The following is a 23,889-nucleotide window of genomic DNA, read 5'->3' as shown; positions in this document are numbered from 1 at the left end:
CCATGTTTAAACAATGGTTTGTCTAGTCTCAGTCTTGTCTCTTCTGTGTGTGCACAGAGAGCTCTTGTGGAGATATTTATAGTGGGCTTCATTGGATCTGTGAGTTACGGCACTTCGCTAGCGTTCACACCCATCTGGAGCACAAGTACACAAACAGAAACACACACCCCAATAAATTATCACATCTAACATTAGACCGAGTGCGGAGGGAGGGCAGAGCACCTCTTGGAATAGCTCTCACAACACCACGCTTTTGGACCAAAGCACAACTTCTGTATCGGTGCTGTAAATCTCAGGAGAGGTTAGTCAAGAAGTGAAGAATTTTTACATTCAAGATGAAGTGTCTGAGTGCATTTAAGACTAATTCACACACAGCCACACTGCACTACTCTACTGACTCTACAGCTACCTTTAGTAAATAACTTTAGTAACCGTGTACAAGATGCCCATACTGAACAGAGGTCAATATACTGGCTTCCCTTCTGTTCTGTTTCTCTCTCTAAATCTCTGAGTCTTTCTCTTTGTTGACTTTTTCATGTCTGCCAAGTTTTTCAGCGTCTCTTGCCAAAGCACTAAACATCTGAATGATACTGTGCTGTTAGCATTGAATAGTTACACAGACAGTATATCCTCTCTGAATCCGGAGCTCAGAGAGTGTATCCCTTCAGAATCCGGAGCTCAGAGAGTGTATCCCCTCAGAATCCGGAGCCCAGAGAGTGTATCCCCTCAGAATCCGGAGCCCAGAGAGTGTATCCCCTCAGAATCCGGAGCTCAGCGAGTGTATCCCCTCTGAATCCGGAGCTCAGCGAGTGTATCCCCTCTGAATCCGGAGCTCAGCGAGTGTATCCCCTCTGAATCCAGAGCTCAGCGAGTGTATCCCCTCTGAATCCGGAGCTCAGCGAGTGTATCCCCTCTGAATCCGGAGCTCAGCGAGTGTATCCCCTCTGAATCCGGAGCTCAGCGAGTGTATCCCCTCTGAATCCGGAGCTCAGCGAGTGTATCCCCTCTGAATCCGGAGCTCAGAGTGTGTATCCCCTCTGAATCCGGAGCTCAGAGAGTGTATCCCCTCTGAATCTGGAGCTCAGAGAATGTATTCCCTCAGAATCCTGAGCTCAGAGAGTGTATTCCCTTCTGAATCCTGAGCTCAGAGAGTGCATTCCATGTATAACAGTGACGTTCAGAGAGCATACAGCAGTATTCATTTGTGCACAGACACAAACATTTTTCAGAGCACTTTGACATGCATGTGTGAGTGAGTGTGTGTGTGTGTGTGTGACCTTGTGTGCCACCCGTAGTGGAGGTACTAGATGTGTAACGAGACATCCTATGGTAGTGTGTCAAATCCAGAGTCTTGTGCATGTCTTTATGCAGAGTATCTTGGGATGAACAGTATATAAAACTTTGGAGAACTCTTCTGTCTCTGCTCTGTACACCTCTGTACACCTCCCTCTGCTCTGTCAGACATTTTAAACACCTTTTCTGATTGTAAATATGCGACCCTCAATGCTACTGCATAGTATATGAAGTATAGTACATCTGCTATACTAATAGGCTCTGGAGACATAAAGCTCAGCATTCTCCAAAATGAGGCTGTCAGCGTCTTCCACTGAACACGAACTGAGTGCCTCTGCACGATGCACCAGCTCAGAACGATGCCACGGGCTTCTGGAGACGTAACGGGGTGCTGTGAGCGTCTTGCTAAACACACTTCTGATCAGCATCCAAAATGAGGTCTGTGCTGCGGTCTAGGATTTCTGTATTTGCATGAGATCTTTATGTTCTGAACATTTTAACGCCGCTCTTTTCTTTGGTGCCACCACAATGAATAAAGCCTTCATCCTCGGGCAGAGAGAAAGCAATAAAATCCGAGAGAACACTCACGAGAGATCGTAATGTGCGTGTGAGGACAAGGGTGTGTGAGTAATGCGCCGTGTGCCCGTCGTTCTGAGGCTGGTATTACTGCACCTGCAGAATAGCTCCAGTCTCACATCCATAAATAATGCACACGCTCCTGTCTGTGACGTCCAGGAAGACGCAGTAAGAGTGCACACTGTGCGTGTGTGTGTGTGTGTGTGTGTGTGTGTGTGTGTGTGTGTGTGTGCGTGCGCGCGCGCAGATTTTAAAGAGCATAAGAGCATTTAAACTGAATTAGTTAACAATTCTGGAATAAGAAAACACCCACACCACTCACACTACAAACCACACCCCCACACCCGCAACCCAAAACACACACTACTAGCGTAACACACACAAACACACACAGCTCTACACACGGACACATGTAGCCCAATACACACAACCTCTCTACCCCCCCCACCACGTACACACACATACTCCCAGTACTAACAGTTGGAACATAACGCACAACACGCAACACGCCTCTTCCTTCAGCTAGTGCTGTTGCCTGTGCTACCAGTCAAGCATCTTTCATGGCATCTAACGAATAAAGCCCCACTAGATCCATGACAAACTTTTACTGAAGAACCTCCCAACTCCAAACCCAACATCTCTACAGCTCTTATACTTGACTTACTGGCACTAGGGGAGTTACACATTGGCTTTTTGGAGTTGCTAATAATGCCGGACTACTTGCACTGAGAAGAAAGTAGGGTTGGGAGGGAGGGGCTTTGGGGAGAGGGTGCAGGTTTGGACTGAGGGAATTTCTTCTGATGTCTGGAGGTATTTGACGAGAACTATAAAACTGATTCGAGCTGCATTAAACACCTACCCCTACAGCACTGAATTAACCCTCACTCGTCTACGTGCAGCTGCACGTACAGCCAGTAGGTATTAATTAGGTAGGTATTCATTTGACACTTGGCTTTCTGCTGTGCAGTGACATAAAAACTCATCAGCCAAAGGCAAAGCAACTGGCGCTCTGAGCAGACCAAGTGAACGGGCTCTCTCTCTGACACCACACCCACAGAGCAATTAACCTCCTGTCCAATCCACAGCACTGCCACACAGCTCCCAGGGCTCACCGCATTACCCTTCACCTCAAACAGGATGGAGATGACAACGCAGCTAGTCTCGCATGGGCTATTCGCTAGCCATGCAATAACCGGAGCTGACACAGCAAAGCGGAGCACAACAGCGGCTCAGCAGCCTGGAGATGTAATAAGGAAGTCGCACGTGTACACAATGAGCACACGAGGGCACACAAAACAGCACACGAAAGGACACGAATAAAGAGAGACTGCTTGTTGCAGAATGGAGCCGGGCACTGTACCCTCTACAGTGGCCAATGCCACTTGCACCCAGAGGCTTACAGCCCCTACAGGACGGGTGGCAGATTGCAATCCTAAAGACCGCCCCCCAGTTTTCAAAAAACTGGAATATTACAGCATAGCTATTCCTGACGCTTAGAAAGCAAGAACCTAAGAGAATCAATACATACAAGCAAACACATAATATTATTATTATTATTATTATTATTATAGTTATATATCAAATTTCATACAAGAAGCACCTCAAAGTGCTTTACAAATAGCACACATGCCAACACACAAAGACCAACACACACACACACACACACACACACACACACACACACACACACACCCATCTTTGTAGGGACCTTTAACTGACATAATGGTTACTGGAATTAAATCTACACCTACATCTATCCTTAACCCCAAAAGCACTTGTAACCAATGTGGACCACAAGGTAAAAATGCCAAATGTCCCGATCTGTGTGGTTCCCACAGAGATAAAAACACCCACACACGCAGACAGACACACTCCATTTTAAATGTCAGCTGTATGCAAAACTCCATAGCATTGCCTCACCCCCAACAGAGAGCCCCACCCCCTCTCAAAGACATAACACCATCACCAGCTCACTCTACCGTTAGTCTATTCTAAACACTTACTTTACACCAGATACTTTGGCTGGTGTTCTAGGCTAAGGAGAGCAGGACGCTACATACTCTGTCTGCTGCCCCCTACTGGACTGTTTTTGTAATTATTATCAACCATCCAAATAACCAGAGTGCAAGCTGGGAAATGGGTAACACTTTCTGTTTTAAAGTATCAAGACATGCAGAAGGAAATTCACACAACAGGTTCACCAGCTGTTCAGTAATGGTGATGAGATCCCACATGCCCCCACCCACAGAGAGAGAGACTGGGTCATTATCATTTCAATGGCGTGACCTCTTTCCCCTGCAATGAATTACCAGACAATCCACACAGACTAAAGCAATTCAAGACGCTGCAGGTGTGATGGAGTTAGACTGGAAAGGACTGAATTCCAGAGCAGAGCTTCGAGCTTCTCAGCCACATTTACTCCTCCGTCTTCTTTCAGCCAAACCATTCGGTTTCAGTATAAAGGGAAATAAAACCTGCTCCTCCCCAAAGGTAAAGTCTCTAGACAATAAACCTTTGAACGCTACACTTCACCAGCTCAGCTATGTAAACAGGTATAAAGCAGCAGGGTTGTGTGTGATGGAGTTCCGCAGAATTCCCAAGAATTCACTCATGACAGAGGTGTCGGTAGCGGGAGAGACAGGGAGAGACAGGAGCAGAGCACAGTGGGAGATTTTTGCCTGCCACAGTTCACAGCAGTACAGACAGGAAAGAGCCGAAAGAGAGATAGCTCTCACAACATGAACACACACACACACTCACACACACACACACACACACATACACTCACACACACATATATACAAACACACACACACATACACTCACACACTCACACATACACTCACAGTCACACACACACTCACACAAATATACACACACACACACACACACACACACACACACACACACATATACACACACACACACATATACACACACACACACATATACACTCACACACACATACACTCACACACACATACACTCACACACACATACACTCACACACACATACACTCACACACACATACACTCACACATATATACACACACAAATATACTCACACACAAATATACTCACACACAAATATACTCACACATACACTCACACACACACAAATATACACACACACACACAAATATACACACACACTCACACATACACTCACACACACACACATATACACACACACACACACATCGTGGGCTATAACAATGGAGACTCACTCGACTACAGGCCCACTCCCTCTCTCTCTCTCTCTCTCTCTCCCTCTCTCTCTCTCACTCTCCCCCGATCTCAGGGCAGCCTCCTCTGCTCTTACCCTGTTGAGGGGAGCAGGCTCCGTGTCTCCTCTCTCCTCCCTGTTGAGGGGAGCAGGCTCCGTGTCTCCTCTCTCCTCCCTGTTGAGGGGAGCAGGCTCCGTGTCCCCTCTCTCCTCCCTGTTGAGGGGAGCAGGCTCCGTGTCCCCTCTCTCCTCCCTGTTGAGGGGAGCAGGCTCCGTGTCTCCTCTCTCCTCCCTGCCCACGTTGGCTACGCCTCCATCAGCCGCAGACATCCAGCACCCGGTGGCCTCCTCCGCCCGCACGCTCCACCCGCGCTCCTCCTCGCTTCAACAGGTGCACGTCAAGCAAGCCTGCGAGGGAGGCTGTTCTCGCTCAGACAGGCGGAGACGTCCGCACGGCTTCTGCTTCCCAACGTGCGGCGTCTCCGCAGCTCATATTCTCAGCCAGACTGAGCTCCTCGCTCCCCTCAGAGTCCCGCTTACACAAAGACGCACGTGCACACACGTGCACTGCTCCAGCGCTCGTGCACTTCTACCAGGTACGTTCAAGTGCACGCACGCACACCAACACGCACAGGGGCCGTGTGGATTTGGCAACAGTTGTTAGCTGTTGGCCACTCCTCCCGGCACACCGCCTCCCTGGCTCTGCTCGCTTGCTCTATCTCTGCTGTTGCTAGGCAACTATTCAGCTGGGCCATCCCCTAGCAGTGACATCAGGCAGAGTATGTGAGAGTGTTGTGCCACTGCAACACACACACACACACATTGTCACAAGCCAGACAGGAATGACATGCAATCACTTCACACTTCATACAGGGTGTCAAACCATGATCTACTAAAGGAACAAAAAAGTGCTGGAAAGGATGTATGTGTGTGTGTGTGTGTGTGTAAAAACAACCAGTGAACACTCGGACAAGAAATGCCAAGAGAGTAAGTGGTTCTAAAGTGTCATTCATATTCTCCTGCAGCAAAACCCTGCAGGAGCTCTCTCTCTCACACACACACACACACACACACACACACACACACATCTATAGGCATCCCCTAAAACTCCTCCACCTGCTCGCTCCTCCTCGCTCCTCCTGTCTCTCTGATGCTCTCATTATTTCTCTTTGTTTCCATTTCTCTCTCTTTCAAGACCCATGTTGTTCCTCTTTCAAAAAACACACTATTTCTACACACACACACACACACACACACACACACACACACTCTTCCCTTTTCTCTCTACATCTACCACTGTCTTGCGACTGTGTTACTCATTATTACCATGGATGAAATTCCGTTCACAGTCCATTACACCTGGACTAGCTGGGATTACATGATGAAGGGAACCCTGCCACTCTGTCTCATGTTCATGGGGTTTTTTTTAATGATAATTTTGCTAAGAACTATGGTTCATTATTAAAATATAGGTGAAATGACAACTATTCTTTATTAGTATGCCTAAAACAATAACATTTTCTCTAGTGAATCAGATTTGTCCGTTTCAGAACTATTACAGCAGAAAGATATCCCTGGAATGAAACAGAGAGACACATAATAAGAGCGAGAGAGAGAGGGGTGTGTGTGTGTGTGTGGTGGGGGGGTGTGGGTGTGTGTGTGTATGTGTGTGTGTGCGCGTGTGTGTGTGTGAGTGTGTGGGTGTGTGTGGGTATGAGTGTGTGTGTGTGTGTGTGTGAGTGAGTGTGTGTGTGGGTGAGTGAGTGTGTGAGGGTGTGAGTGTGTGTCTTTTCACCTCTCACACTGTATCAGTGCTGCCCCACTTTTCCATGTTCCAGGATACACAGTACTGCAGAAACACACCCACCCACAGTCTCTCTGCAACATGGCTGCAAGCCTTAGGGGAAGCGAAAGAGTTGTACATAGAGTTGTACATAGAGTTGTACATAGAGAAGGCACAGGAGAGAGGAGAGCTGCAGAGAGGCAAGACTAGACAATCTGATTTACACAGCAGACCATTCAAAGTGCTTTCCAAATGTGAAAATACAACGATAAAATTGATTCAAATTAATTTCAAAAGGATGTAGGGTGGGAGAGAGAGAGAGAGAGAGGGAGAGTGGGAAAGAAGAGAATTGGAGAGAGGGAGAAGAACAGCAGAGAGAGGAGGGTAGGAGAGAGGGGGATACAAAGAGAGAGGGGAAGGAGGGAGAGAGAGCGAGGGAGGGAGAGAGGGGATGAGAAGTGCGATGGAGTTGGCCACAATTGTTCTCACGGGTCTGCTGGAAAAAACCCTGCTGCTGTGGTCCTGATGCTGCACTGATGGAGAGACCCTCCACCCACCACACTGCCTGGCCCAGTGAACCTCGATTCAACTAATGCCACATTTAAACAATCTCTTCAGGACTTCAGGACTGAATTTTAGATGAAACAATCACTTCAGGACTTCAGGATTTCAGTTTTTGATGTTCGAAAACGAGAATGACCAGCAAAAGCATATTAAAAACGGGAGTCAGGATCTCACAGCTTTCCATTTCATTTCATTTCATTTCTGAGGGAACTGGTAAAGGTGTGATAAAACTGTAAATGGAACTGCAGCTTTGAAAAGTGACAGAAAACCCAGAGCCACGCAGAGATGTTTGTTATTTCAGCACACGTCCTGCAGTTTACATTTAACAGACTCCCACACACATTTACATTTGTCACATTTGGCAGACGCTTTTCGCCTTGGGTGACTTACGTAACCCATGACTTTAGTGTTACTAGCACCCTGCACCACCTGCACTACCATGAGAGACCCCACTAATGTTTTCACTGTGAAAGCAGCCTGGAGGAGACAACCCAGCAGCTGACGGGTACAAGAACTAGCAATGTAACAACACATCGTACCACAGTATACTGATATAATGGCCTTGTATCAAATGCCATCTGCTGACTATTGAACACTAGACTTACGCCCCAGAGAGCCTCCACCCACCCACCCACACCGTTCTTACTGCCTGATACCGAGAACGGGTGCATCACAGTGTGTCAAACACTAAACCCAGCAACAATCTGTAATTGGGCAGAGTAAGATGAGGAATACCTAATAAGATTATGAGAGAGCCTTTTATTTAAGTGAGGGAGACACAAATCCAAACAAATCAACAGAGAAATTGCTAAAAAGCTAATTTACCGACCCAAAGCTGATATTGAATACACACACGTAACAAAAGGCTCATGCAGCGGCCAGAGAAATGGGAATGGAAGTGTGTGTGTGAGAGAGAGAAAGATAGCGAGACAGAGGGAATTGTGGGTAAGAATAAAACTGGCAGTTTGAGCCCAGTGTGCATACAAATGACTGTCTCCACTCAGCGCCGCAGGTCTGCTAGCGGAGTTGCAGTCAATCGCAGGCTCAGAAATGGAGCCTTTACTCCAACAGCTGCCAGCCACTGCCTTCAAACACGGGGGTATAAGCCGAAACCACAGGAGGTCTGTTACACGACTTCAGCTGATGTGAGCTTGTATGACATTTCATTATTATACTGCTGAATCCAGGCTACACTGCGTTTGGTTTACTGTATCTCGATGCCGTTGGCTGTTGAAACCCTGCTACGCTGCGATGTGTTTTTGGTTTACTGCGTCTCAATGCTGTCGGCACTATAATAATATATAATAAGGAGACGCGGCTTCAAAGACAAGTTCTAGAATCTCCAGTCAGAAGTTCGGGCCAACAGCCTGAGACTGACAGTAGCTTTGTGTTGTAGAAAACCTCTGCGTACTTAGACATGTTTTATTTATGTCAATTATTTTCGACACAACTTAGCAAAAACGTAGAAACAAAGGAACAGCTCCAACTCTGGACTTGCTTGTAACCCTGCCACAGAGGAAGGTCAGCAGTGAGCAAGCGACTACTGAGGGGCTACAGTCCGACCCTGGTACACACAAGTAAAACTGGCCTTTCTGTGTCCGCCAGCCTCAGAGATGTGATCTTGGAGTAAGACCTGAATTGGAATATATGTCCAGAAGACAGAAAGAACCGTCATTTACTCTGAACCATTTCTCAACAACAGCCGTTTCTCATGATCTGCGCAGTGCTGGAACAAGTCTCTCAGCCCCAGAGCTTCAACTGTCTAGAACAAGTCAGGAAGATCGATCCGCCCCTATAGCCCCTGCGCCAATCCGTAACTCTGCTAAGGAGCTCTCAGCCTCCAGACACAAACCCCCACAAACACCTAACAACACACACACGCTCACCTCACATACAGAAAACATTCGCATTCTAATATTGGCTTTGGGATGTTTCAAAAAGACTTACTAAGCCAAAAAGAAGGACGGAGAGTGCGTGCTAGAGTCTGAACACACACACGCTGAACTGACATTCAGGCCCACTGGGGTTGAGGGAGGATGTGGCCAATAATCAGAGAACCCATCACACAGAGAGAATGTGTAGAGAAAAGACGAGCTTAGAGCAGACATGGACGTGAATCTCACATGGTGATTAGAGCAGAGAGGCCCATTTGTTCTCCTGCTCATCCAATACCATGTGCGCACACACACTTTACAGTCATGTAGCTAGATTAGTGGCTAAAGCTAAGCCAAATTTCACACATTCAGTGACAGCAGAGATCACTTACTAAGGACCAGTGTGTATGCATGACAGAGCCAACAGCAAACTCTCCATCATGGAGAATGGCAGACACCCTATGCACAGCACAGATGCATCATGGATAAGAAGGCTAAGTTCTGTCACACAGGTGCTCAATGGACAGACCTGGGGGATCTTTTGACCCCAGAGCCTTCTAATCTTCAAGTCTTCCCAGCAGGGGGCGGACGGGAGCAGACGCTGATAGTAAAAGATAAATACAATACATTTGTTACTTAAATAATAAAGTGCCCATTCTCAAACCCGTCTATCACTCTGACTGCATAGCAGATCAAGGTACCCCGTGCACTGTTTACTATTAACCCTGTGGTCCATTGTCATAATGTGATGTAGTGGAGTATATTATGTATATAGTTGGTAATTAAGCTCACTCATACGTACAGGAATGTATATGTACCGTGTATATGTGTATGGCTGCTATATATAAACATTTGTACATATAAGAAAGTGGTCACATTGCCCTTTAACACTTTATATCTAGTCAGTTGACCACCACTGCGACAGTGCAGGTCTGCAGACTTCACATTTATTATCTCTCTGTGTATCGTGTGAAATATATTTACTGACATGTATTTTATATCAGTCTGTAAGGTTTTGTCTTGTTATGCTCTCTTTTACAATAAAGCACCTCTCTATCTATCTATCAAAAAATAAAGACACCACTACAAAATTATCAGTTTCTCTAGTTTTATAAATGATGGGTATGTGATTTGTTTTATTCTATAAACTACTGGCAACATTTCTTCCAAATTCCAGATAAAAATATTGTGTTTTAGAGCATGTTTTTTTATGAGAAATTTCAGACCACAAATAAAGCAAAGAAAACAAGCTCATATTCCTTTACAAACGACACAGTACTAATATTCCAACTTAGGATGAGTCGAGAAATCAATATTTGGTGGAATAACCCTGATTTTTAAATCACAGCTTTCATGCATCTTGGCATGCTTTCCACCAGTCTTTCACATTGCTGTTGGGTAATTTTACGCCCCTCCTGGCACAGAAATTCTAGGAGCTCGGCTTTGTTTGATGGCTTGCGACCATCCATCTTCCTCTTGATCACATTCCAGAGGTTTTCAGTGGGGTTCAGGTCTGGAGATTGGGCTGGCCATGATAGGGTCTTGATCTGGTGGTCCCTCATCCACACTTTGATTGACCTGGCTGTGTGACATGGAGCATTGTCCTGTTGGAAAAAAAAAACAACCCAGAGTTGGGGAACACCAACCATTACACGAGCAGGTGCTGGACAAAGCTGAAAACTGGACTCATCAGAGAAGATGACCTTACTCCAGTCCTCTACGCTCCAATCCTTATGGTCTTTCGCAAACTGCAGTCTGGCTCCTCTTTGCTTCTCATTGATGAAGGCCTTTTTTCTAGCTTTGCACGTCTTCAGCCCTGCCTCCAGAAGCCTGTTTCAAACCGTCCTCGCTGTGCGATTCATCCCAGCTGCTGCATGCCATTCTTTTTGTGGGTCACTTGACGTCATCTTACGGTTAAAGTGACATTCGAATGAGATGGATCATCGCGGTCGGTAGAGAGTCGTTTTTGACCTCTGCCAGTTTGGAGCATGTGTTTGCTGCTTGACCTTGTTCTTATGAACCGTAGTTTTTGAAATTTTCAAGATTGAGCGTCAGATTGCTTCTCTGTATCCCTCTGCCAGTAAAGCTACAATTGAACCCTTCTTTTCAACTCTCTTGGCATGGTCTGTAGCTGTATTTTGACTACAGTTACTTTTTGGGTAGTCCTAGCACTGCTTTTCCCATCCAGCTGGTTCTATAACGAGAACAGTGATGACAGCAGCAGAGGTTTTTATACTGTTGCTCGTTAGAACAGGATTTTGTTAAGCTGATCACCTATTCAGCATCTCATTAATTAGAATGAGGTGTGTATGTGAAGAAATTCAACGGATCAAGTGTTTGTGAATGGAAGGGCTGCTGTACATGTAGAGATGCTGATTTAAGAACAAATTGGAGTGGTCTCTCTTTTTTTTCGGAGCTGTGTGTGTGTGTGTGTGTGTGTGTGTGTGTGTGTGTGTGTGTGTGTGTTTCAGACAAAGGAAAAAGTTAAAGTTAAAGGGAAAATAAAAAGGATTTGCCAGAATACCATGGGCTAAGGAGGGATGATACGCTTGTGTGTGTAACTGCAGTGAAACTCTGAATGTAGCTGTAAATGCAGTAAGAGGCTGGTGGATAGAGAAGCATGTGGTGTCTACAGCAGTTTTCTGCCCTATCCATCAGCATGGATGCACGCAACCACCCACCCACACAAATGCTCAGAGCCTAGCGAGCATTCGTCTCCGCTTGGATCAGTCGTCCCAGTTCAGGATGCACTCAGCCTGCCCGTTTCCCACTCACCGCAGCTGCCTAGCAAGAAGACTCCACGTCCACTTCACGCGCATAGTCCTGGCTCACAATGAGTGAGAGGCAGGTGACACCAGAGCCAAACACACAGTGTTCCCTCCTCGTCCACCCCCTATGGCGTCCTGTTCACGTGTTGTGATTATCCTAGTTTTAAGTCATGATGCGCATGGTTCATAAGGCAACTATAAAGTACCAGTAATCTGATGGAAGCTGATGGATCTCGGTTTGGAGGAAACTGTAGATGGATTTATATTACACCACTTATGAAAACGCAGGAGTAGTTTCAGCTCCCTCAGGCATGCTGGGAAAAGTAATATACTGGTATGCAAATGTCTTTAAATGCTGGCAATTCTTTTGAATCTGTAGAGCAAACACAGGTGTACAGTTCAGGTGCTAAAGCCACTCCTGCCGATGTAAAGAGCTCCTGTTCTTATTTAACATCGCTATTTAGTGTTAAACAGTTTTATGAGTTGGCAATTACATGAATCGACAAATTACATAAATGGCAAACATAAGAAACAAGTCGACACTAATCTCTTCTTTTCTGATAGACTGTAAATGTTCATACATGCTTCTGAACACCAAGCGGTTACTTTCGAGCCATGACCCCCACGTTATCAGGCAGGAATGCACACAACCCCCACATTATCAGGCAGGAATGCATCCTTTCAGTGAGCGTTTGCTCACGATTGTAGAATTATGTTGTACTAGAATTTGACTGGTATGTACTGACAATTGCTGGATAATAAACAAAACTCCGGGTAACATGACATTAAAGCCATCTGGATCTCACCTGGACTGACAGTGAACTCTCCCGGAGTGCACGTGAGGGCAGCCTACCTTGGCGTGCATTTCATAGGTTGAGCCTGAGCTGCTTCACCACGACTATCTGACCCGAACCTGCCTGGGCTTAGCGAGGGTGACCGAGGGCGAGGGATTACCCAGCCTGAGTAAGACCCCTGCCTAATTCCACTAAGCTGTCAACTCCTAACTAGCACAGCCACATACACAACCTTATACTCAAACCATTCTAAGATAGCCAAGGCTTTCTCTCTCTCTCTCTCTCTCTCTCTCTCCCCTTCTGTCTGTCTGTCTCTCCCTCTGTCTCTGACACACACACACACACACACACGATAAAGTGAGGTCAGCCAAAGCCCACTATCAGTCTATGTTCACGCAACAGTAACGGTAGTGCTAGTGCTGAAGAGCTGAACCTTTCCACACAGACACACACCCACAGATCACCCACTAGTAAGCCAGCAGTCTGACCAGTCAACAGTGAACAGATTTTCATCAGTACTGAACAATAAAAAAAAACCCCAGAGAACTGAATTAAGATTTTAATAGCCTTTGTAATTGTTATTGGACAGATGGTAAGGCATGAATGACAAACTCTTAAAGTCCATAAAACCAAAATCATGTAAACAACTGGTGGTTTATGATGTACATTTTAAAACCACACAAAGTTGCCGTTATGCACTGCTGCGCTTTAAAACTCCATGAGTGTGTGCCAAAGACAGATGCCAGCGGACCAGAGAGCAACAATCTCTAAACGCTGGTGGGGAAAAAAAAGAGAGCACAGATCTCCAAACACTTGTGGAAAAAACACACATCTATAATCACTGCTAAAATAAAAACAGTGAGCACAGATCTACAAATACTGCTGGAAAAAGCACAGATCTACAAGCACTTCTGAAATAACAGAGGTCTGCACGCACTACTGGAATAAGGAGAAAGCACAAATCTTAGAAAACTGAACTGCTCAAAACATGAATGTTTCATTCTTTTTTAGTAAAAGCTGGCATTAAAGAAACACACTAAAGACACACACACAGATAAAATCAGCACCTGCTCATTTCGATTTCAGTGGGACATGCACGCACACACAAATGACAGCACATATGATCACAGTACAGCCTCATTTAGCACTGCTGAACCATTTTTATTGTCGTGTCACATGCTTGTCAAGTTTTTTTCCTCTGGGTGAAACACCCTGTGTGGTTTGTTTTTGTTCCTGCATCCCCGTTCGTGTGTGAAAGCTCCGTGCGCTTGAGGTGCAATCAGATTGATCTGCAGGGTGTGGTTATCGCTCCCTCTCCCTACCACGGAGAGCAACGCCTCCGCTCTCAATAAGCCTGGAGTTCTCACGAGCTTCACGACGTACACAGCTTATTCCGCCAGCGCACGCTTCAAAGGCTTCAAAGGGATGCTGACATTCAGGAGGCCCACCCCTCCCTCCGTCTGTCTGCCTCTGTCTCTCATTCTATCTGTGCAGCACCAACTACTACGTCTTGCCTAAGTCACTCTACCTCACTTCTGGTTGGCCCTATAACCAAAACGTTCGACAAACTGGGCTCCTGCTGTGACAGAAAATCATTCGCCGCATCATCCAGAGACTGAGAGTCTGATCGAGAGTTTGGTCGAGCGTTTCCCCGATGACGCCACAGCCATCCAAAGCCTGGAGCCCGAGAGCGCAAAATCGGCTGTCTTTTCAGGGATGGAGGGGTGGCATGCTCTCTCTCTTCTGTCAGTCATGGCGACACTGGCCAATCATGGGCGTCTGTGAGCTCATGCATCAGCAGGGCTTAGATAGCACCACCCTCTGTGGTGTGACCCCTGACACTGCATGAGCTGCATCTTGAAACGATGTGATTGGCTATCCCCTGAAAAGCAGTTGTCATGTGATAGGGGAGAATTACCTGCTGGGTGGGAATTAGCTATGACTAAAATAGGGAGAAAAACTGGGGGGAGGGGGGATTTTTAATAAACTGCAACATATCCAGAATTCAGTGGAGCAGAACACCTTCAGAACACACACACACGCCTTAAGATAGCATCATCAGAATGTACTACACTTTAGTACATCGCCATTAGAACCCAAATTCCTTAACATGATCTGTCAGAGCAAGAAGACCCTGAACCGTGGCATGCCACAGGGTGGTTCTGTCCTCCCACACACGAAGTAGTGGAGTGAGTATTGGGGTGTGCGTGACACACCACACCGTCTGATGAATGCATGATACAGAACATGGAAAACACACAAGCACCAGTTCTGTCTGTACTGATGGGCACTGCATCAGAGCAGTGTTACCATACCCTATGCCTATTTGAACATTGCCACCTAGTGGAGGTAGGATGTTACAACATTCAACTGCTCATTCTGGTGCAAAACAAAGGAAAGGTGAATCGTGTTTGTTGTAGAAGTACAAAACTGAGATCTGCTCAGTGCTTCTATTGTGTTTGTAACACAAGCACACAAAGTAAAACAGAGTCAAGGTAAAAATGTCAGATGCAAAGAACCTCAATCTGTGAAGCGTTTGTGATGGAGACTTGCATGTCTTCACATGCTGCTCCTGTGCACATCGTGCAGCACATTGTGAAATAACGCCTTCAGATTGACAACTTTCTACCTCCTCAGGTGCAGTGAGGATAAATAGCCATGGAGTCAGTGACAGCAGATGGGAATGTTTCCACCAAACCACACGTTCCATATCAAAGGAGCACACCTCCTCTGCTATAAGGAGAAAGAGTTGTCACAGGTGTGTGCGGCCAGGGAAATCACCAGAGTGTGTTGAACTCCAGCCTTACAGGAGCAGAGCTAGGCACTTCTGATCCTAAAATAAGAGTGTGTTTAAAGAAACATGGATGCACGTTTGTGTGTGGGTGAGGGGTGTGCTTGGGTCTTTGTATGCAGCCATGTTCTACATTAACTGCAGTCCAGGACCTGAGTGAGAGCTGTAAGCAGGGCTGAGGTTTGGTTGTACTGACTGTGTTCCATCACACTCCCACACATTGAGTGCTGGGTCCATGATGCCGCACACACAGTCATAAGGTCAGTTTCTGCGATTTCAAAGCTGTTTTGACTTCGTGCACAGAAGTCTACATCAAAACATTGTCTCATAAAACCCACCATGAGAGTAACACTTCACAAAATGAAGGGGAAACATCTTGTCTTGTAGAGATACTGGGAACAGATCTGAAATGACAATGCTGAAATCAACCCACTTGTTTTATTGCTACAGGAAAGTAAACAACATCCAACTATCAGCTGACCAACCCACTAACAGCTAATCAACACACTAACCAACCCACTAGCAAACCCACTATCCAACTCATTATCCAAATCCACTATCAGCTAACCAACACACTAACCAACCCCACCATCAGCTAACCAGCCAAGCTGCTGTTCATGTTCCTGGGTAAGTCTATATCTGACCTGCACAGGTAATGACCAAAATTGTTCCCCTTGCAACTTTCTAATGGGGAACAGTCCCTGCACCCAGTCCCACCACAATGCAGCCAGACACACACACACACCCAAGCCGTGTTTTCATCTCATTCGCCCCGCCTCCTCACCTTTAGGGGGTCCGTGATCTTATTTGCACAGCCATCTTATTTGAAAACCCCCTACACCCACCTACCTGGTAGTAGTAGCCATCGTCTGTCTGGTACGGCTGTCTGTCGATAGTGGGCGTCCCCAGGACGGTCCTCAGCACCTCCTCACAGCCTACAGAGCAGGGAGGGAGAAGTCAACCGCACGGATGGAACAAGCAGTGTGCGAGCGCCATCACACAAGGACGACGCGACTCCATCATATCTGGATTTTGTTTTGCCATTCTTCAGTATGACAACATATTAACTCATCTGTCTGTAACTCCACCAAGGTGTTCATGAGTACACGCCCTGTGTTTAAATCATGCGTGTGGCCTCTGCCACATTTTAAACTTCCCTAGCTGAGCCTCAGTAACCTCACTGATAAAAAAGTAGGTTAGGGGATGTGACTGCAGCTACACTCCAGAGGCTAACGCTGCCAAGACTGGGGCTGTTACTCCCAAGGATCACGCAAACCGATGTGTATCTGTGCACCATCCCAGTAACGTAAGCCACTATGAAAACTCTTAATTTGCCGGATGCTGTAAATGTAGAGCATCTAGACTGTTATCAGCAGATTCAGTCATTTGTATGATATAAAGCACATTGACACAACATTGTCAGCCTTGTGTACCGAGTTAGTCACTTGAGAATATCTTCTTTCCACTCCTACACACAGTAAATAAGTCACTGTGAACATCGGGCACGCCCACTCTAACACCCCACCTCCCCCACACCCAGGAGGACAGATGGAAGCACAGAGACGGAAAAGGGGACTATTAGGACTAAAATCTTTTAACATTTCAAAGAAAATGATATGATCAGATAGAGATCTTTTCTGTAGATGTGCTATGGGGTAGCACGCTTCTAGTTTTTCTCTCTTATACACACCCACACAACCCAAACTCAGATTTGAAAAAGCACACATACCCATTAATACAAGCAAAGCTCAACAGATGAGCAAAACTGCCTGCATTGCTAAGTGAATGCATGAATGGATGAAAGACATTATATAGCTTTCTCAGAATCCAAAGACATTTTACAAATCAACACTCAGCTTTCACATCCAGTCACATGCTAACTGAATATCTCAGCGGCTTCTATTCCATACTGTGCCATACAGTGAGCTGCACAGAAAGCTCCGCCCTCTGCACAGAAAAAGCTCCGCCCTCTGCACAGAAAAAGCTCCGCCCTCTGCACAGAAAAAGCTCCGCCCTCTGCACAGAAAAAGCTCCGCCCTCTGCACAGAAAAAGCTCCGCCCTCAACCTAGCACCCCACATATGAACTAGGCAGATACACCCTGCCTGCACCAACACCACAATGACATAAGTCGTCAAGTTGAAGCCCTGCAGTAGAAAGCCAAGCAGAACCTTACAGGGCCCAAAATGAGCACCTGCCTGGCTGACTAAACTAACAGAGCTGGTCTGGACTGGCATACAGAGAGAGAGAGAGAGAGAGGGGAAGGGTCAGCATGCTGCTGTAGGGAACTACAATACATGCTCTAAGCACACGGTCCATTCACATGGGCATCTGGGCGCAATGCCTGCTTCCTCCACTATCCGCCTGCATCCTGCGTGCTCCTCTTTAGCCCCATGCATGGTGCGTTGGCAGGGGCACGCTGACCCAGCCTGGCACTCTGCTTGCACATGCAGCACTCCAGTGCCCAAGGCTGCCAAGGACCTGGAGTGGCTCTGTCTGCCATATGCACGTGGCACACTGCTGCTCAACGGCCCCTCCCACAGGGCGGAACATGCGCAGACACCTGCTGTCAGGGCCAGGAAACAAAACAGGGAGACAGTGAGGATTCCTGGTGCTGTCTACAACAGGATCAGTGCATCTTTCTAGCACTCTCACAATATAATTATTCCCTTCTGCTATAATTTTATTCAGCTCAGTTTTATTTATATAGTGTCTTTGACAAAACAGATGTTGTATCAACAAAACTTTACAGGTATCTAAGTCTAGGCCCTATGACAATGACAATGGCAAATTAATTAATTAATTGATTGATTAAAAAAAAACCAATAACAAAAACAAAACAAAACAAAAACCTCCCTTGGCTGCAAGGGGGAGCTTCTTGAGAGAAGTCACTGTGAAAGGCAACCCATCTTCCCTGGGCTGACACTGGATGACACAGAGGTCATAAACACACCAATCATAACATTTTGTGTGCGTATGTATACGTGTGTGTGTGTACTGACTGACCTAAAGTCTGGTGATTTCAGCACCGCAAATGCTGACCACCAGTAATGGAACTGTTCCATCACTTAGACTTGAGTTGGTTACCGGCCCTCTGTGGGCGTGGCTGATTCAGTTGTGCTGTTTTACATCTAGTAAACAAGTTAGGAGGGGATTACAGGACCCACTACCTGGCAAAAGCTCACCATCACTCCTTTGGCTCCATGGAGAGGTGTAATTAACACAAATGTAATTTCCATAGAGCGCTATGCATCTCAGCCAATGGGGGATTCCCACTTAACTCAAAATAACAGCCCCACTGGTTGATTACCACTCTAATGTTTCAGGGCTACAATTACATGATTGTCTGACTGTCCTCTAAGGGTACAATCTATCATAATTTCCTCTGCTTGGGTGCCATTATCCTAAACCAGGCTGGATATGGAGGTGGCGTCAGCCTCAAACCAGGCCTGATATGGAGATGGATCTGTACAGTTTCGCACTTGGTGTTTACATGTAGTGTAAACACACTTGAGAGTATCATGTAGTGTAAACACACTTGAGAGTATCATGTAGTGTAAATGAGCACTTTCCCCTTCAGTGGTCTTCTGGATCTTGTGTGTGTGTGTGTGTGTGTGTGTGAGATCCTGCTCTAACACTCCTGGCGCTGCTCATTAAAGGCTTGATAATTATCTAGTCAGCTGAACTGTGTGTTAGCACATGAAAACAGTAACATGTGCAGTGTAAGTTTAGCTCAGCTCTAAGCTTTGTAACATGAATAACGACTCAAACAAAGTCTCCCCCCCCCACCATATCCTTTCTGGTGCTGGGGTCTGGCTCTTCCTCTCAGCAACCAACCTCTCCCTTAAGCATTCAGCACTGCGATTCATCCATGACCAGTGACCAGGCATAAGAAGAGAGATGTGTGCTGCTGTTAGCCACTGGCTGGCCTGCGCATCCAGAAAACAGACAGGCAACACTGAACCAGCGACTCATGTAATTAGCTGTGCAGAAATGTCACATATTCAAAAATGCAAACGTTCCCTTCAGAATGTCAACTTATTCTTGGACTTCCTTTAAAGGAGTAAGAGTGAATTATTCTTGGAGTGAAAACCTCACTCACCTTTTATGGCAAACACTCCATGACAGAAGTCTTTGAAGTTGATGCGGCCGTGGGCATTGGGGTCCAGGTACCTGGCGAACTTCTTCACCTGTGAGAGATGCAGAAACACGCATCCAAACTCCCATTAACCAAGAGAGCAGCAAGAATGACCACCACATGGTACATACATCAAGCAACATGTTTTTAATCCACTTGAGCGTGCATATAACAAACACACAAATACTGAATCAAATAAATAAATACTGGTGAAAACATGATCAAACTGGGAATATGGTGTATAAATATGCTCCCCGTTGAGAAAAGTGACAGACAGATAGGATGACAGAGCCGTCTCCTGTCAGTAGCCGTCAGGACACAGAAAAATTGACAGCTGGCTCAGTGGCACACAGTAATGCTAATATGTTACTGGCCATGACTTCACAGCACATCCCAACACACCATCTCTTCAGTCGGAGGTACACAAAGGGAAGGTCATCATGACACTCGTTTAACAACATTTCACAGCATTTTTCTTGTGAGCCGTTGTGTACGTTTAGGTGTAGGATAAAGTTATACCAGGAAGAAAATGCCCTTACACGGTGCAGATGAGAGAGACGGCACCTTTTTCCACAAAGAGGCAAATCAGAGCTCTGCTTCACACCCAACATCTCGCGCTCTCACGCGCCTCTTTTAAGATGTCAGCCTGTTCTAAATATACTCACCCAGAGGAGGCCAAGAGCTCTTAAGTCTTTTAGTGCTTTTAACACTGTTGAACTTCACATCCTGAAAACCTGAGTGTGACTCATTGCCCTGCCGTGGACACAGAGACATGGAGCGGGACCTTGAAAGGTCACAAGGCTCTTTGGAATAAAGCTCACACACATCTGGAGGTGGAGATCAAAACCCTGGATACTGTCTCTGAGACCTCAAAGTCCGTCACCCAAGCAGAGCTGCAGGCTGCGTGCAGAGGAGAAAGCTAAATAACCATCATCTTCTGCAGCACACACTTCTTGCTGACTGACAGAGCATTAGAGTGGTTGCAGTGGTCAACATTAGACAGATGTGTGTGTGGTGTGTCTTGGTACAGAAGAATAGTAGCAGAGGTCACTGTACGACTGCAACTATGTGTTTGTATGACTGCATGTGTGTTTGTGTGTGTAGGTACAGGAGAATTAGTTGCAGAGGTCATCATGTGCCTGTGTGTGTGTGTGTGTGTGTGTGTGTGTGGATACAGTAAAAGGCCCAGTCTGCATACTGCACTCCTATAGGCTTTATAAATTGTGTCCCCCTGAGATTCAGTGCAGTGCAAACCCAGGAGACCATTAGAGTGCAGGAGCAGCCTGATCTTTAGCATCCCACAGCCACTCCATATTCATCAGTGAGGCATGTTACATAAGCACAAAACACTGCACGTCAACAGCAGCTGATGCTGTTCTGTAAAGCAGCATTGAACATCAAAGCTGCCCGTTTTTCGATGCTACACACGTTTTTTGCCCCCCGCCAAAGCGGTTTGTCTTCTACAAAATAGCTGTTTCTTATATCAACGGCTCTCGCATACATGAGCAAGCATAAACAAACTCTAATGACAGCAGAGGTGACCAGTGGCTCTCGGAGTGGAGAAGGTGAGCGGACGTAGCATTGTGGAGGGGCCGCACATGTGGGGCATGTCATTGTACAGGGCGGTGAGATAAGGGAAGAGAGAGAGGGTGTCATTGGGTAGCTGGCGGGACATGTACGGGGGGCAGGGTCCCTATAGACACCCCTGTATGGGCAGCCAGAACATTTTAAACATGTTTAAAAAAATCTCAGGAAAGCTGATGTTCACCCACACAAAAAAAAAAAAACAGGATCACAGTGAAAACGAGGGAGATGAGAGGAAAAGAGAAAAAATGGGTAGAGAGCACGTGGGAGGAATAAAGGGAAACAAAAAGAAGAGAGATGAAAGAACATTGGAGAAATGTAGATGGGATGAGAGATGAAATATGAAGGACTGGAGCCTAAGAGAAGGGCATGATGGGAGGAAGGTTTTGGCAGACAAACAAGAGAAAAAGAGTTAAATAAAACAGTGAAAAGACCAAAAGGAAGGTTGATGGCAGAGGAGTACAAAGTCAGAAAAGGCACCGAGAGATGGAGAAATCCTTCCTGCTACTCTCACACACACAGTGTGTGTAACTACACACACGTACACTGGGTAGGGTGTGTGTGAGTGGTCAGCACCGACGGCCACGCGCTGACACAGGCTCGTTTGTAAGACATCAGTTCCAGCTGGGTAGTGGGTTCCATATGGTCACACTGGCACCATACACAATACGTTGTACGTGTCCGTGGGGTGAGTTAGCTGCACTTTTGATTTACCTCTTGATCTGTGAAATTAACTAGCCATTATTGAAAATTTAATTTTTATTAAAAACCTAAAAACAGAGGCAACACATTCATATTTGATGAATGAAGCTATAAGCCATCTTGCTTTGGACTGGTATCTCTAGCATACCATAATAGCACAGTTATTTTAATCGTTGTCAGGTTTAGTAGGCTATATTATAAGGTTTTGAAAAAAGATTTTTAGCTGCTGTGCTGGTTCAAATGAATGTCTTAGAGCAATTGTTTAAAAAGAATATTCTAAGGAAATCAGATACTGAAGTCATGGTCTGATGACTCAATATATTAAAAAGTTTAAAAGACCTTTATATACACACACACACACACACACACACACACACACACACACACACACACACACACACACACACACACACACACACACACACACACACACACACACACACACACACACACACACACACACACACACACACACAGTATCTAACCGTATCTGTAAATACAATTATATTATCTATACAGATGTTAGATATCCTGTGCTAAACATTTAGAGATTCACATAGGGCATAGACTTCTCTTTTCATAAAAGAAACCACAACAGCGGTGGTTCTTCACAGGGGTCATCAGGCAGGCACCTCCCTTCGTCTGCGTTTCACTGAATTGAGCCTACAAAACCTCCAGAAGGCTCAACAGTGAGGTCTGGCATTACAAACCAATTCCCCTTCAAGCTCACTTTTAAACCAACCAAAATCCCTCTTTAGTCATAAACCCACACTGGCCTCTCTGGTGACCAAAGCCATACCCAGTCCCACTGACACCATTAATGCGAGCTCTGTGCCACCAATTCCATATGGACTTTACACACAACACAAACAGCACACACCGAGTTAATCTCCCTCCATTTACCCACTGCACTGCTCCCATGCAGTCAACCACTTCCTAACCCGTAAAATCCATACAGGCCTGCCAATATAAACACTACGGCCATATCCAGCCACACGGGCAGCGATAACGCGCACTCAGTGCCACAACTTCCATCTGGATCTACCATTGTAGACATGACGACGACATGACACGGCAGTCCACTCACCTGCTCAGTCCTCCACACACCTGAGAAACCCAACACCTCAGCTAGTCCAAGTTTCTAATGCATTCTCCTAACTGGCCTGTGCTCTGTTTATCCACAGCCACCGACCTGCCCTTTCAGCTTCAACAGAACAGTCCTCCACAGCTGCCCATAGCTTACGACCTTTAAAACCAAATATGTGGCAGACTGAGCTACATCTCCCACAGTACCCATGTCTACTGGACCTCTACATGCCTTCCTCCCATGTTCTCTCACCTCCGTCACCAAGTCTGCAAACCCCAGCTTCTTCCTTTCGAATGCTTCATCAACCAAATTCTCAAATAGAATAGTTAACAATAAAATAAACTAATCTGTTCACTTTCAGACTACAGCATAATATCCATCCTCAGAGTTCTTAAAGCAACATACACCGAGAGCTGTAGCTTTTTCTGTAGTTACCTGCATCTGCTATCGATTTGCACTCTCGTGCTTCAATCCATACACTGATATTTATAGCCTTCACTCACTCTCCAATACACTGCCCCTCATTCCCAAACTATTTGTATCACTACTGGACGAGTTAAGATCTGCGATTGACTTACTATTGAACAAGCCTAGTGAACCCTAGTACCTGATTACGATCTGCTTTGGTGCATCCTCAAACAGTCAAAGCCAATGAGGCAGCACGTCAAACTAGAGGCACCACAATTCCAGTCTACCCGTATGAACGACT

At 46.1% G+C, this 23,889-nt stretch overlaps 1 protein-coding gene across 4 annotated transcripts in view; it reads right to left on the bottom strand.

Moving 5' to 3' along the window:
• Nucleotides 1-23,889, bottom strand: part of rab11fip4a (RAB11 family interacting protein 4 (class II) a) — a 46,241-nt gene that overhangs the window by 16,485 nt on the left and 5,867 nt on the right. Inside the window, exons 2-3 of one of the 4 annotated variants that reach the window (XM_035524650.2) lie at nt 19,772-19,859; nt 16,520-16,605 (exon numbers count right to left, since the gene is read on the bottom strand). In XM_035524650.2, the coding sequence (XP_035380543.1) occupies nt 16,520-16,605; nt 19,772-19,859 (174 nt within the window). Of the gene's footprint in view, nt 1; nt 366-5,192; nt 5,783-16,008; nt 16,032-16,519; nt 16,606-19,771; nt 19,860-23,889 lie in introns of those variants that run through there. The other 3 variants (XM_081711353.1, XM_081711352.1, XM_081711354.1) reach the window with 3 other exon arrangements.

This window comes from Electrophorus electricus, chromosome 3 (assembly GCF_041902795.1).
Source record: "Electrophorus electricus isolate QZ-2024a chromosome 3, ASM4190279v1, whole genome shotgun sequence".
Taxonomy (NCBI): Eukaryota; Metazoa; Chordata; class Actinopteri; order Gymnotiformes; family Gymnotidae; genus Electrophorus; species Electrophorus electricus.
The sequence above is the reverse complement of the archived record's forward strand: the minus strand, read 5'-3'. Positions and strand labels throughout refer to the sequence as shown.